Consider the following 12,599-nt stretch of genomic DNA (forward strand, 5'->3'; position numbering starts at 1 on the left):
ATCTTTTTGTACATGAAACAAGTAACTATTTTACAGTAAAAAAGTAATTTAGTATAATGCTACTGCTGCTGCTGCTGCTGCTGCTGCTGCTGCTTACTGGCACCTGATCTAACTTTGGATCGCACAACAGCCTTCTTGGAGTCTTTTGATGAAGTTTTTGGACACGGTTCAGTGCTGCATCCTTTGATCCCAGAAACAATATGTCCAACGTCCTCTCCTGGTCCCCTCCTCCCTCTTGCTTTACCTTGTCTCTCTCTTTCTCTTGAACCCAACTGAGATGACTCACACTTCTTACTGGCTCCTTGGATATTAGTGATTCTTGTAACTTTAGAGTCATCATCTCTTTCCTTTACATCACTTCCCTTTTTAATTCTCTCAGTGTTACTGCTCTGATAAAGACTGGTTGGTCTTTCAACTATACTTTCTGATTCCTCTAAATCTTCAATAAATCTGACCCCATCCAGCACTTCCTCTATTTCATCTCCATCATTGAAAAAGAACCGATTTTCCTGGCTCTTTTCATGTTCCCTTGCCATGTCATCCCTAGTAAATGGGGCACAGTGTGACCTAAAGCGATGGTCCATCTTATGAGGTTTAGAATCAGACTGTGATGCTTCACATACCTCAGTGTTAAGGTGAACTCTCGGGCTGAACTGGTTAACTACACTGCTGTTCCCATTAATATGATCACAACCTGTCTGCTTTATATAGCCACCATCCTCAGGACAGTATTGTTTATAGTACCTCATGTCTACCATGCCCTCTTTGTTCAAATGTAAAACTTCATCATAGTCCTGCTCAACATCTGAACCCACATTATCATACTCAGAGCAGGTGTCCTCCATTTCCACAGGACCAGGATCAGAGCTGCTGTAAAAGTGCTTTGCAGATGCAGAACAAGTCAGCTCATGGTTTTTATCTCCCTTTAAGGTGCAGGGTGGTGGTTTGGACCCTTCGCTCAACAAACCTGGATGCTCCTCTTGGCTCTGTTTTATGACTCTTGGATCAGAGCATATTGGAGGGCTGGTGGCCAATATTTTGGAAATGGTTCCTGGTCTCTTACCATGAGCCATATCTGACCTTGTGACCCCACTGCCATCAAGCCTGTGAACATAAAAAATATAACTTTTTTGTTCACAATCTAGATTCCTTAATTTTAGTCATGCTTTGCACTTTTAGAATGTCATTATCCATACTATATTATACCATACAATGTTTTCAGTCACAAAGCTAGTTCTTAATTTCTTTGTTTTGAAATGTTAAAACATACTTAGCAAAAAGTAGCCTTTATTTACTTCCCATTTCACCAACTTGATCTTTTTGTACATGAAACAAGTAACTATTTTACAGTAAAAAAGTAATTTAGTATAATGCTACTGGTTATTAATTATTTTTTGGATAACATCAGCACCCCCACATACTATCATCTCTAAATATTTTTGGTGTCTGGGTGTCGACCACTGTATTATGCTCTTATACACATTCATTTGTTTTAAGCAGAAATATTGAAAATTCACATTCCTTCTCTGACTAAGACTCTGATTGAATTCAGACCTGGACTCAAACACAGACTCAAACTGTGAAGACTGGAGAACAACACTGATGTCAATGTGTTAGAGGACAAGCTGAGGTGTATTGGATTCAATTGGACTCATCCTGACCTCTCCATGGTGCTGAACTGCAGAGGCGTTGCAAAGGACGTAGGACAGGTGTGGGGATGATTTACATTTCAATTTGATTCTTCAGATTTGCTCTTACCACATTTGTGGTGATATTTAATAAAGCCTTAAGAGGAACTTTTGCCGCAGCTGCCGTGGTTGTTGTTGTTGTGATGTCTCAGGTTTCCTCGTAAGTGGACGCCTCGCTCCCATCTGCCCAGGCGTCGATAAGATAATACTTGTATGTTTTTTCTGCGTATCTAGCACAAATTAAAAGAGACTACTCCCTTTAGACACACACACGCACGTATACACGAAACACAAACACGCCACCAGGGAGCACCGTGTTATACTGCTGCAGTCGCCCTTCATTTGAAGCTGATCTTCTCATCTTTTCACCTAAACGGAGACAATTTGACTTTAGTGTAGCACTTACCGGCGTCACTGCTGATGGCGTTTCTCCCTGTAAAAACACCTCAGTTCCCTCTCTCTCTGTGTCTCTCTCGCTCTCTCAGATTGCTCTCCTCGGAATGGTGATTTTTGAATAAAAATCGCACAGCTGCCCAGGAACCTGTGTAGAGAATACCCCCACCCCCATCATCAGCTCACTGCTGCTGTTTTTTTTCCGAAATAAACACAGGACACAGGACTCTGTGTTGGAATACATTTGCTCTGTCTGACCCTCAACATTTTAGCGTCAAATTCTTATTTTATTTACATTTAGCCTTTGGTCGTGTGATTCGCGATATTAAAAACCTTTTTTTATTTTTCGTGTCGTAACTGCAATTAAATTATTTTTTTTGTTTTTGATATGTGCATAACAATTTCATGCAAGGACTGCAGATATCTCTATCTTTATTTTGTGTTTTGTACTTTGGAAACGTGAGAAAAATATCGATGAGGTTGCGATTAATTTTGTCGTCCTTAGATCTGTGCTCTACTAGTTGAGTCTGAGAAGCGGGACAGAAGCTATCCGGCGTGTTAGTGTTTTAGCGTATTAATGGGTTATTAACATAAACTTTATAGACAGACAGTTATTTTATGATTACTTTTTTGCTCGTGTTTATGTAACATAATACTCAACAACTAAAACCGCGGGACGTTTAAATGTGTTTAGACTTTATTTTTCAAGTTAGCTCCAGGATGGCTAATCAGAGCCGCATCACTGAGACGTCTGTGTGGAACCCTTGAGCATGCTTTTAAGAGAAGGCAAAACATTTTACCCAGCGTTGCCGCGTCCACGTCTCCACCATGGCAGAGAAAAACAACAGAAAGAAACTGAAGCACAGGGGTAAAGGATCTGCCACAGCTGGGACTTCTGCCAGTGCTGCCCCCGCTTCAACGACTCCCATCACTAGCTTCTTCAGTAGACAGCCTCCATCTAAGTTGCCTTGCCCTCTGTGTGGCCAGCTGGTACCAAGATTCAAGATCAATGAGCATATTGATCTACAGTGTCTGAACTTTGACAGAGGAGACAGCAGCATTGCCGCCTCAGCAGACAGAAGTGTTGTGCCAAGCATGCAGCTGTCACCCAGGAGGAGTTCCACAAAGTCCCCAGAGTGGGATCGAAGTAGGGGAGAGGAGGTGGAAGAGAACCAGACCAGTCCTTATTTCAAAAAGAATAACTATAAGAGTAAAGCTGTAGTCAGGACACTGGACCTGGGACGTCTCTCTTCGAAGTTATCCACTCTCCCTCCTCTAAACTATTTGTATTTATATACATATACACTTGTATGTGTACACATACTGTATATGACGTGTTCGTGGTGACAATACAACAGCAATAATAATAAATATCATATCTATTCATATAGATGCAACAATATAAACAGATTAAATTATTAAAAATACTACATTTGAATGACTGTTTCACCAGAGAGGCCCAGCACCGGGAGCAGGTGAACGCAATTCAGTTATTCACGCCTCTCTTTATGTTAGTAGGAGCCGGAACCAACAGGAGAGGACAGTGGAGACCCATTTTCCTCAACATGGCGTCTCAATTTACCTCCGACCGTTAAACACATAATTTTTAAAAGGTTACAAGTGAAACACGTTTATATATACATAATTTGCTGTATTAACAGTTAAAATTAATTAAATACTTACTTCTTTTAAGGGCTATACTGGTTTTATGTTCTGGGAAACGTGAATGCGTATTCCAGCGTGTTTGCATGCGCAATAAACAAAGCATACAAATTGATAGAACACCGGGAGCAGGTGAGCGCAATTCAGTTAAGCCTGAGCTGCGAACAAGAGGAGAGGACGGACAGATGACGGTTTTAGTAGCAGTCCTAATAGCATTTCTTATCTTGTTTATTTCCATAATGGTCTCACTCCAATATTTTCAATTCCACTTTGTGCAACCTTTAAAAACAGTTTGTAGTTAAAGGAAATAAGCATATTACCAGACACTCGTGCACTGACTGGTCTTCAACAACCAATCAGACACCACTCTGACCTCTCTCTCCTTGCCCTGACGTTTCCCTCGTGATCTATAACCTCAGGCAGAACGAGTTCACAGAATGAGTGTGACTCCAGCTCCAGATGTTTTTCACACTGACACACCCGGATGCTTTCTTTCTGCCAAACTGATTCCTGTTTGCTGTGAAAAATAAGTGATGGTATCAACACTTCTTGACTTCTTGATTTTTTATTGAACTATTTACATCTGGCACCCAATCTAAATGTGTAAACTGAGCAGTAATCTGGATTACGCTGCAAACATAAGTCATAAATCTAACACAGACAGACACACAGTTGAGTCTGCACTGTGGACTCACTCTTGGCTTCTTCACTCTTAAAGATTCTTTTTGTAATCTTCTCAACAGCTGCTGCTGATGAATTACCTCACAGATTCAACAACACAAGTTAAGTTAAAACTGAAATTGTAGAATTTGTTGTTGTTGTTTTTTTACTTTTAATCTTTTCTTATTGATCTACTTTATTGGAAACATTTGACCTGTATCTTTTCTGGTATAAACATCTTTGCCACAGTAAACTTGATTACAGCTTTGAATGTGTCCAGGTTTGGCAATATGTTACGACCTCTCACCCACCAGACACTAGGAAAACATGTTTACAATTATGCAACTCACAGATTCGGGCACTCAACAGCGTGCCGTCTACGGTCAGATGTTGCCTAATTTTAAGCAGTAATAAAAAATAATTTGGCTCTAAACTATTTTCACAAATTCACACTGATCACTTATTTTCTGGCTTTTCATCTTGTCCTGAACAAAGTCATATGAAAATGAAGGGGCCCAGATTTAAAATGACAAGTCAGTCCAGGATTAAATATTTTCAAAGGTGGACACTTTCGGGCACTAATGTATTTTTCTTTTCTTTATTTGAATATAAAACAGTCAGAAATAGTTCAGAAATATGGTATTGTACCTTCAGTCCGACCTGTGTATAATAATTCTAGCTTTACATTGGGATTTGACACATTATGACGGTAAACCTGAAACCATAGCAACTCATGAACTAAAAAAGTGGGGATTAAATTATTTGAGTTTAATTGTTAAAAGTACAACAATGGCAATAGAAGACAACTGTACATCAAATTGTCCACATGTACAAAACTGCTGAGATGGATGTTTGTTCAAGTCCCCTGAGATTAGTGGATTGAGTTAAAAAAAAAAAAGAAAGTCCATAAGTGTCTCCTTAAATCTATGAAGACAGACTATAGTTCCTGGGTTAGAGATTGATTTTCCTGGAGGCTATTTCTTCACAGATCTCCTCAGTTAGGGGAACATAAGTCTTTTTCTGGGTATCCAGGAAGTAGAGAGGGTCCTTAATGTGAGTAGGTTTGAATCCGTCCTCTACCAACTTCACTTTCTTCATCTTGAATGTCCCAGTCATCTCCAGGCATGGCTGCAGTAGAGTGAGTAAGTGTGAGAGGTTAGGGTTAAGTTTTTAAGTTTAAGTTTTTTTTTAAAAAAAAAAGTAAAATGTTCTTCAGGGCAGATAACTTTCAAAATAAGGCACTTGGTGACTGGAACTAAAAACGAGTACCTGGCATCTGATAAAGCGAGGCCTGGCGTAGCTGGGCAGGTAGTTGACGACCTGTTTGTAGACATCAGAACAGTCAAACTCTTCTCCTTCTCTCAGAGTGACTGCTGCCATACCGATGCGACCTTCATGACCTTTTCACAGCGTATTAAAAGAAATACAGAATGTTTGTCTTCCTCTTGAACTGACATGTTGAGACATTTCTGTGGTATACAGAGTTCAAGACTTTTTACCTTCAACTTTCACACCATAGACGTTTGCCTCCAGTATGCAGTGAGCCATCATTAGAATGTCTGCCACCTCAGATGTTGCGACATTTTCTCCCTTCCATCTGCAACACACGGTGACCAAAATTTTGTTTATTATTGTAAAAAGAAATGTCCACCAAAACTAGAGAAAGACACTAATACTATGATAGTAAATTCCCACAAACACCCCAAAATGCCAGTTCCTGGACTGGAATGTTCCATAAGACATTTTAATAATGAAGGTCAGAGTCGAATCCTAGTCTCAGTATCATAAATACCTCTGTCATGTGACATGTGACACACAGGAGGCTATGGCTTAGAATTAAGGATTAGAATGAATCATGGTTTCCGTTTTAACCAGCAGTTGTTTACTTGTTGTCAAAGGGCATACAGCTCAGTGGTAAGCAGCAAAGAATTTGGTTCAGGAGACGAGGGGGTCAAATCTATAATTCCCAAAAACATTGCTTCATTCTCACACCTCGAAACATTTAACTGAGTTTCCTTTTCTGCTGAGTGTGAACAGGATTCACCCACAAGTGCAAGCGCCTGGTGTTTCAGAATCCACAGCAGAATAATCTGTTACACTTTGTAACAAAAGTAAATTTGGTCTGAAGTTTATAGACTGGTTTCACCCAGCAGTAAAAGTCTCCCACACTGTGGTGTCTGTGGCAGAATAGCTCAAGGGCTAACACAGCTGACAGTAGTGTAGGAGTTCAGGGTTCAAACCCCAGTCTTGGACAACATTGATGTGTAATTGCAGTACTTTGCAACATCCACCTTTGACAAAATGTAGTTCTGCCAAGTTTCGAAGATCAGGGGAGAGTGACACGATTGCCCTACTAGGATTTGAACCCAGATCTTCTGCATCATTGACAGAGGATTTGCCCCTGAGCTGAAACATCATGGAGAATGATTAACTTGGAATTTTTACTGTTTGGTGAAACTACTCTGTCCTCCAAAAGAAGGGATTTGAAACCAGGTCTCCTTCGCCATCATCAGATGTGTTATGTTCTGGCCTATTCTGCCATGAACAAAGGTCTGTGAGAAACTTTGACACACTATATCTGACTAGCACATCGACCTCTTTTTGTCCCACTGAGTAAATGTGCTGAGTCCTTGAAGCAGCTGAACTGACTGTAGGCTCCGGTGATCTTATTGACATCAGTAAACAGTTTTTGCATTTGCTGAATGTCTGCCAAGTCAGTCCCAGTCTGACAGTGTTACACTCATGTCAACATGATCATTGACCTGACAGCAAAGTGCAGTTTCGTAATGAAGTAGCAGCTTTGTACCCGTCAATGAGGACACAGGGCTGGGACTGGCTGCAGCTACTGCATGACCTTTGGCATAGTTAGGCAGAAGAACATGAATGGATGGGGTAAATGGGTGGTTTGCAAATGAAAGTTTAAAAAAAACAAACAACAAAGGCTCTGATTGACAAAATTGTCAATAAATATTTAATAATATTTTATTTAATAATAATATTTTTGGGGGGAAAGTGAAAATATAATATTTTAAACAAGATTAAACATAACCAAGAGTAGCACTTGAGGGTGGAGTGGGAGATAGTTTATCTAAACTACTGTCTATGTTTTATTTATATTTATTGGCTGCAGACCTAAAGTGACCCATCACTATTTGTAGAACTTTGTGTTCCCTTTTAAAGATCAGAAGTCAAATTAAACCCAAAGGACAGACAGACAAACATCAACATAACTCTGGTTTACAGGTACCTGAATGTGTCACCGACTCGATCCTGGAAGTAGACAAAGTTGTCCTCATCAATCCGAAGCAAATCACCTGTGTTGAAGTACAAGTCTCCCTTTTTAAATACATCACGGAGCCTCTTCTTCTCTGTCTGCTGCTTGTTCCCAGCGTAGCCAATGAATGGAGACCTCTGCGTTATCTTCCCCACCAACAGTCCTGTCTCACCTGATGGACAAATACATGTCACACAACAAGCAATCATCACCAAAGTCAACAGTTCCAACAGTTAACATTTCACAAAGTGGAACCAGTGGTTGTCAAGTCAGACCATGAAGACGGACGTCAAGAAGAACCAGTAGTTCTCAGGTTTGCCTACGGGCTGATACACAGACTCACCTCTGGCTGCTTCGATACACAGGCCTTCAGAGTTCCTGACTGGTTCTTCTGTATCAATGTCAAACTTGATCAGAGCGTGAGGAAAGAACATCTAGAATGGAGAGAGAAACCATTCACAAACTGCTTCAGCAACTCTCACCTCAACGCTAACGCTCAGATTAATGACCAAATGATCTGAACTGGCAGCTCACGTGAAATAATTGAGCTATTAGTGAACACCGAAGGGACTGTGATTAAATTGGTCTTTCCCCATGGCATTTCCTTGACTGCTCAACTCATTAGAACTGTGAGTGCCAATTATTTTCATAGGCTAATAACATACTTGTTCTTTCATTATGGTCATACAGGCCACATCCACCACCAACCTTAAAAAATTTGACCCATTTTCAAAAGTTTTAGTCTGCAGTTTAAACGTCATGAGGAATTGTGGTCTTCAATAAAACGTCAGTGTTCAGGGCTGTGTGTCTGTGCCTGGGTCACTGTCACAGGACGGCTTGGACTGACCTGTACTGTCTGTCGACATTGAGCTACATTACTGTAATATCTAAAAACGTAAATACAAGGCAGATGTCCCTCGTTCTTGCCTTTTGGAGAATATTCTCCCGTCCTACTGTCCCAATCTTGGACGTGTAGTTTATGAAGCCAATGTTCCCCTCTGTGGCAGCGTAAAGCTCTCTGACTTTAATGTCTCCGAAGCGGTTCAGAAACTCTGTCCATATGTCTTTGCGAACTCCGTTTCCGATGGCCAGCTTCACCTTGTGGTCCTTCTCATTGTCTTTCTGTAAACAGTGACGTCTATTTTAGTTTGTCCAGGTTTATAGATGTGCATCTAGCAGTGATACATCTGACCACTAGTTGGTGTGGTTTCCTTTTACCTTGGGCATGTTGCACAGATAGCGCATTGTTTCCCCAATGTACTGCATCACTGTCACATTATGTTTCCTGCAGTCGTCCCAGAACTGAGAGGCTGAGAACTTTCTCCTCAAAACGATGGTCATACCTGTGATCCACAAAAACATCGTCTCACAGCCAGAATAATCACAACTGAGAATATAAACTATATTTGTCTTTAGTCCGTGTTTGAATCACAGAGAGGTTAAGATGAACAATTACCTCGCTCTATGGCTCCGGCCATTCCGATGAGGAAGCCGGCACTGTGATACAAAGGAAGGTTGATGTAGAAGATGTCGTCTGCTGTGACTTCACATGCAGCCTGCAGGAAGGAGGCAGCCCACACCCGCTCATGAGTGACCACAGCTGCCTTAGGCAAACCTTCCAAAGAGAAAAAAAAACGTCGTAAATCATCTCATGTTCCTGGATATGAACACACAGGAGACAAGTTTTTAAGGAGAAAACAAAAACACTCAGCCATTTCCCTCAAGTATCACAGCAGACATCTTTGGCAAGTTACAATAGATACTGAATATTTATTTTTCTCAAACAGTACTGTGTAGCAGTTTTTTCCGACCTTTTTAAACCACAGCACATACTTGTCATTAGAAAAATCAACCACCAAACAAAAATGTTCCAAAAACTATATGAAATTGAACAGATTGATCTCTCACTGCAAATGAGTGTGCTTCAGCCCAGGGGTTGGGAATCACGGTTAAATATTAATGTACAGCATTCAAGTCAGCACCCAACAGTCAAAGTTAGCAACTAGCTGGTGAATTTAGTGTAGCACTGGATTTCACTTTCTGCTTGATGCAGGAGGGCAAAAATAATTCTGCAAATGCCCGATGAAGCAGTAGTAGTAGTTTCAAATTGTGCATTTACTGCTGCTGCTAACAAATATCCAGACAAGGGGTTTAATCTCCAGGAGATTTTGCTCCTTCTCCATTAGTGTCTTTCTTTAGACCTCAGACCTGCTTTAGATGAACCAACCCCCTGTAGAACCAAACGTTTACATTACCCTCCTCTGGCTTCTGCCAGTGTGCACAGAATATATAAATAGTAGGTCCACTTCTAGTATCAGCATTAGTCTGTCAAATTGACTCATGACAGCTGAAGTATACAACGCCATGTTTAGAGGAAAACAGATGATAAAGCCAAGGAAATATCTGAGATTGTAAAACCTATTATTGCCAACCAAGAGTTGGACTGTCTTACTGTCTTGTATTTCTCTCTCTGTTTTATCATCTGGTTCATTTACAGTGAATCATATAGTGCAAAATCAACATCATGTTCTGGTGAAGAGAATGTGACCCTAGTGAATGAAATCATAAACATTCAGGAGAATCCTCACTCACAGTATGTTGACTGAGATGAGACCATAAATGTATTTCATACAATCCATAGTTTTATTTAAGTAAAATGTAATTCTTCTGATGTTACCCTGACTTCATTTTCTTTGTGATATTTGAGGGAGTTGTCCTGGTTTACCTGTGGTGCCAGATGTGTAGATGTACAGGGCGGTGCTTCTGATGCTGACATTGGCTCTGAGGTCCCAGGACAGAGGCTGATCTGAGGCCTGGCTGACCTGTTCAGACAGGGACTCAATACCTTGAATACTGCAGCTGTCTGACAGCAGAAACACACGGATCCCCTGCTCTCTGAGCACAGGAAGAACCTCCTCCACAGCGTCCAGCAGCTCTGCAAACACAGAGAAGCATTCAGCCCAACGCTCAGTTGCTCAATGCTGTGCATGTAGGCCTGCATCATGTTACTTCACATCCCACTGGGATACGAGCACATGTGAGGCACAGGAAGGAGCGAGACTCCCTGCTCCAAAAAAGGGAGAGCTCAGAAACCAGACTCCTGACTGCAGTGTTCTCAAATAACCTCATTCTTCTGGAGTACAGTAGAGCACACCCAACAAATCAAGTTTCTTGAAAACATTATTCTAAAAAACAAACTGCTTTTTATGTTAGGTTGAAATGATCAGAGCAGCCAGGTAACAGATTACATCACTTTTCCGTTAGTTTGTTAAAGTCTGGAACATAGGAAAAGAAGAAAAAAAAAGAAGAAAATTTGAGAAAAACAGGAAACTTTTAACCATTTCAAATCACTCGTTCTTACAATTTCATATTTTATGCATTCAAATGTGATGGATAGAAACATTCTGTAGTTATTGTTGTCCACTGGGTAAGTTTCTTCAAACTTCTTTTAAAGCACTAATGTCATTTGAGTGAGAAGATTGAAAACAAGTTTCCAACTTCAAACTGGTTTATATTTTGGCACCAGCCCAATAAAGTAGGAACCACTGGATTAGCTGGTTCAAAGCTGCACTGTCAGTGCGGCACTGTTGAAATCAAAACAGGTCCATATTAGTGATTATCAGAAACACGTATGATTGTAGTTGTGAACTGACATAGCGGTGGTACCACCAGTTAGGCTGTGTGTATTATGTCAGTGTTATGGAATTTACTCTACATGGGCCACAAGTTCCTATGTAACAACACACTGACTTCCAGTTGGATGGGATTTAAAACACTGGCTGCAGAAAATAGCTCTTTAACCATTGTGTCTACCAGTCACCAGTCATTAAACAAGATATTATCTGTAACTAGAGACACAGTTCAAACACAGCAGCAAGTGCCTTATTTTAGCAGACACTCCTGGAAACCATTCAACTGTGATTACGTGGTGTCTAGAACACTGAAAAGTGCAGAAACACTAAAAGTTGAAAAGTATTTCTGTCGGCAGCTCTCAGGCATGACTGAGGCTTTTTTTTTTTTTTTTGGGGGGGGGGGGGGGGTTCCAATGGAATGTAAATGGATTCAGAGGTCAGGGATACCATATGGATTTGTCTCTAGGGCCCTTGGGAAATGCAGTTGCCTGTTTAAAGGTCGACTGGTTACCACACGTGTACCTCACAAATTGTCTAGTTCAAGACACAAACTTACTGTGCTCCAGAAGTGATTTTTAGATGGGAGCCCGTTTTGTGGTCTTGTTAGAGGCTGCACAGTTCTTATATGAGGCCTTTAGTTTACCCCTATACCACTTCTGTCCCTGCAGCCCCAGAGAACCTAGAGTATATGGACACCGCGTGCTGGAGCAGACATGACCATTACCTCTGCTCTCTTTTCTGCAGCCCTGTTGGCAGATTAATCATCAACTCACCTGTAGATGTGATGATGACTTTAGCACCACAGCAGGAAAAACAGTGCAGCAGAGACTTGGACCTAATGTTAAAGTTGAGCAGAGCTGCTGTACAGCCCAGTTTGGCCAGAGCCAGCCAGGTCCATATGAAAGCGGGCTCATTGGGCAGAAACAAAGCAGCAGTGTTTCCCTCCTTCAGCTGGGCTGCAGCCTGCAGAGCTCTGGCCACCCTGTTGCTCTGTTTGTCCACTTCTCCATAAGAAAACTGTTGGCCCTCAAAGTGCACAAAAGTCTTTGCAGGGTGTCTCCTCGCTGCATCTAGGAAACAATCCAAGATGCTGTAGAAGGGTTTGATTTTCTTGTACCTGATCAGTCTCATTCCCAGCCTCAGGCTCCTCAGGATGTAGGAGCAGTCATCTCCAAAGTACGGGAAGAATGTTTTGACGAAAGTAAAGGCCAGAAGAGCCAGTCCTGCCAACACAGTGAAGAGGATGTACATTTTTGCAGCGCTGTTCTCTGAGCTGTGGACCAAAATAAG

At 41.2% G+C, this 12,599-nt stretch overlaps 2 protein-coding genes across 2 annotated transcripts; both read right to left on the reverse strand.

The window, feature by feature from the left end:
• Nucleotides 1-56: 56 nt before the first annotated feature.
• On the reverse strand, nt 57-4,830 carry LOC107988673 (uncharacterized). Its single transcript, XM_025056203.1, has 3 exons — nt 2,882-4,830; nt 2,095-2,229; nt 57-1,104 (listed from the first exon to the last, which is right to left on the reverse strand). Exon 3 carries the CDS (start codon nt 1,071-1,073, stop codon nt 60-62), a length of 1,014 nt encoding a protein of 337 aa, XP_024911971.1. The 5' UTR covers nt 1,074-1,104; nt 2,095-2,229; nt 2,882-4,830; the 3' UTR covers nt 57-59.
• Nucleotides 4,831-4,989: 159 nt separating this feature from the next.
• On the reverse strand, nt 4,990-12,560 carry LOC103380466 (very long-chain acyl-CoA synthetase-like). The gene is made up of 10 exons (XM_008312462.3): nt 12,083-12,560; nt 10,403-10,612; nt 9,134-9,292; nt 8,896-9,020; nt 8,605-8,799; nt 8,021-8,111; nt 7,651-7,849; nt 5,903-6,000; nt 5,673-5,803; nt 4,990-5,531 (listed from the first exon to the last, which is right to left on the reverse strand). Exons 1-10 carry the CDS (start codon nt 12,558-12,560, stop codon nt 5,355-5,357), a joined length of 1,863 nt encoding a protein of 620 aa, XP_008310684.1. The 3' UTR covers nt 4,990-5,354.
• Between the last annotated feature and the right edge of the window lie 39 nt (nt 12,561-12,599).

The sequence above is a fragment of the Cynoglossus semilaevis genome, chromosome 6 (genome assembly GCF_000523025.1).
Source record: "Cynoglossus semilaevis isolate Cse_v1.0 chromosome 6, Cse_v1.0, whole genome shotgun sequence".
NCBI classification, from domain to species: Eukaryota; Metazoa; Chordata; class Actinopteri; order Pleuronectiformes; family Cynoglossidae; genus Cynoglossus; species Cynoglossus semilaevis.

Excerpts from the sequence above, each read along its gene's own strand:
- LOC107988673 (XM_025056203.1), bottom strand. The coding sequence starts at position 1,073 with ATGGCTCATGGTAAGAGACCAGGAACCATTTCCAAAATATTGGCCACC.
- LOC103380466 (XM_008312462.3), bottom strand. The coding sequence starts at position 12,560 with ATGTACATCCTCTTCACTGTGTTGGCAGGACTGGCTCTTCTGGCCTTT. Across the intron at positions 10,613-12,082 it reads AGTCATCATCACATCTACAG|AGCTGCTGGACGCTGTGGAG; the intron begins GTGAGTTGATGA and ends CTGTGTTTGCAG. Across the intron at positions 5,804-5,902 it reads CTATGGTGTGAAAGTTGAAG|GTCATGAAGGTCGCATCGGT; the intron begins GTAAAAAGTCTT and ends CGCTGTGAAAAG.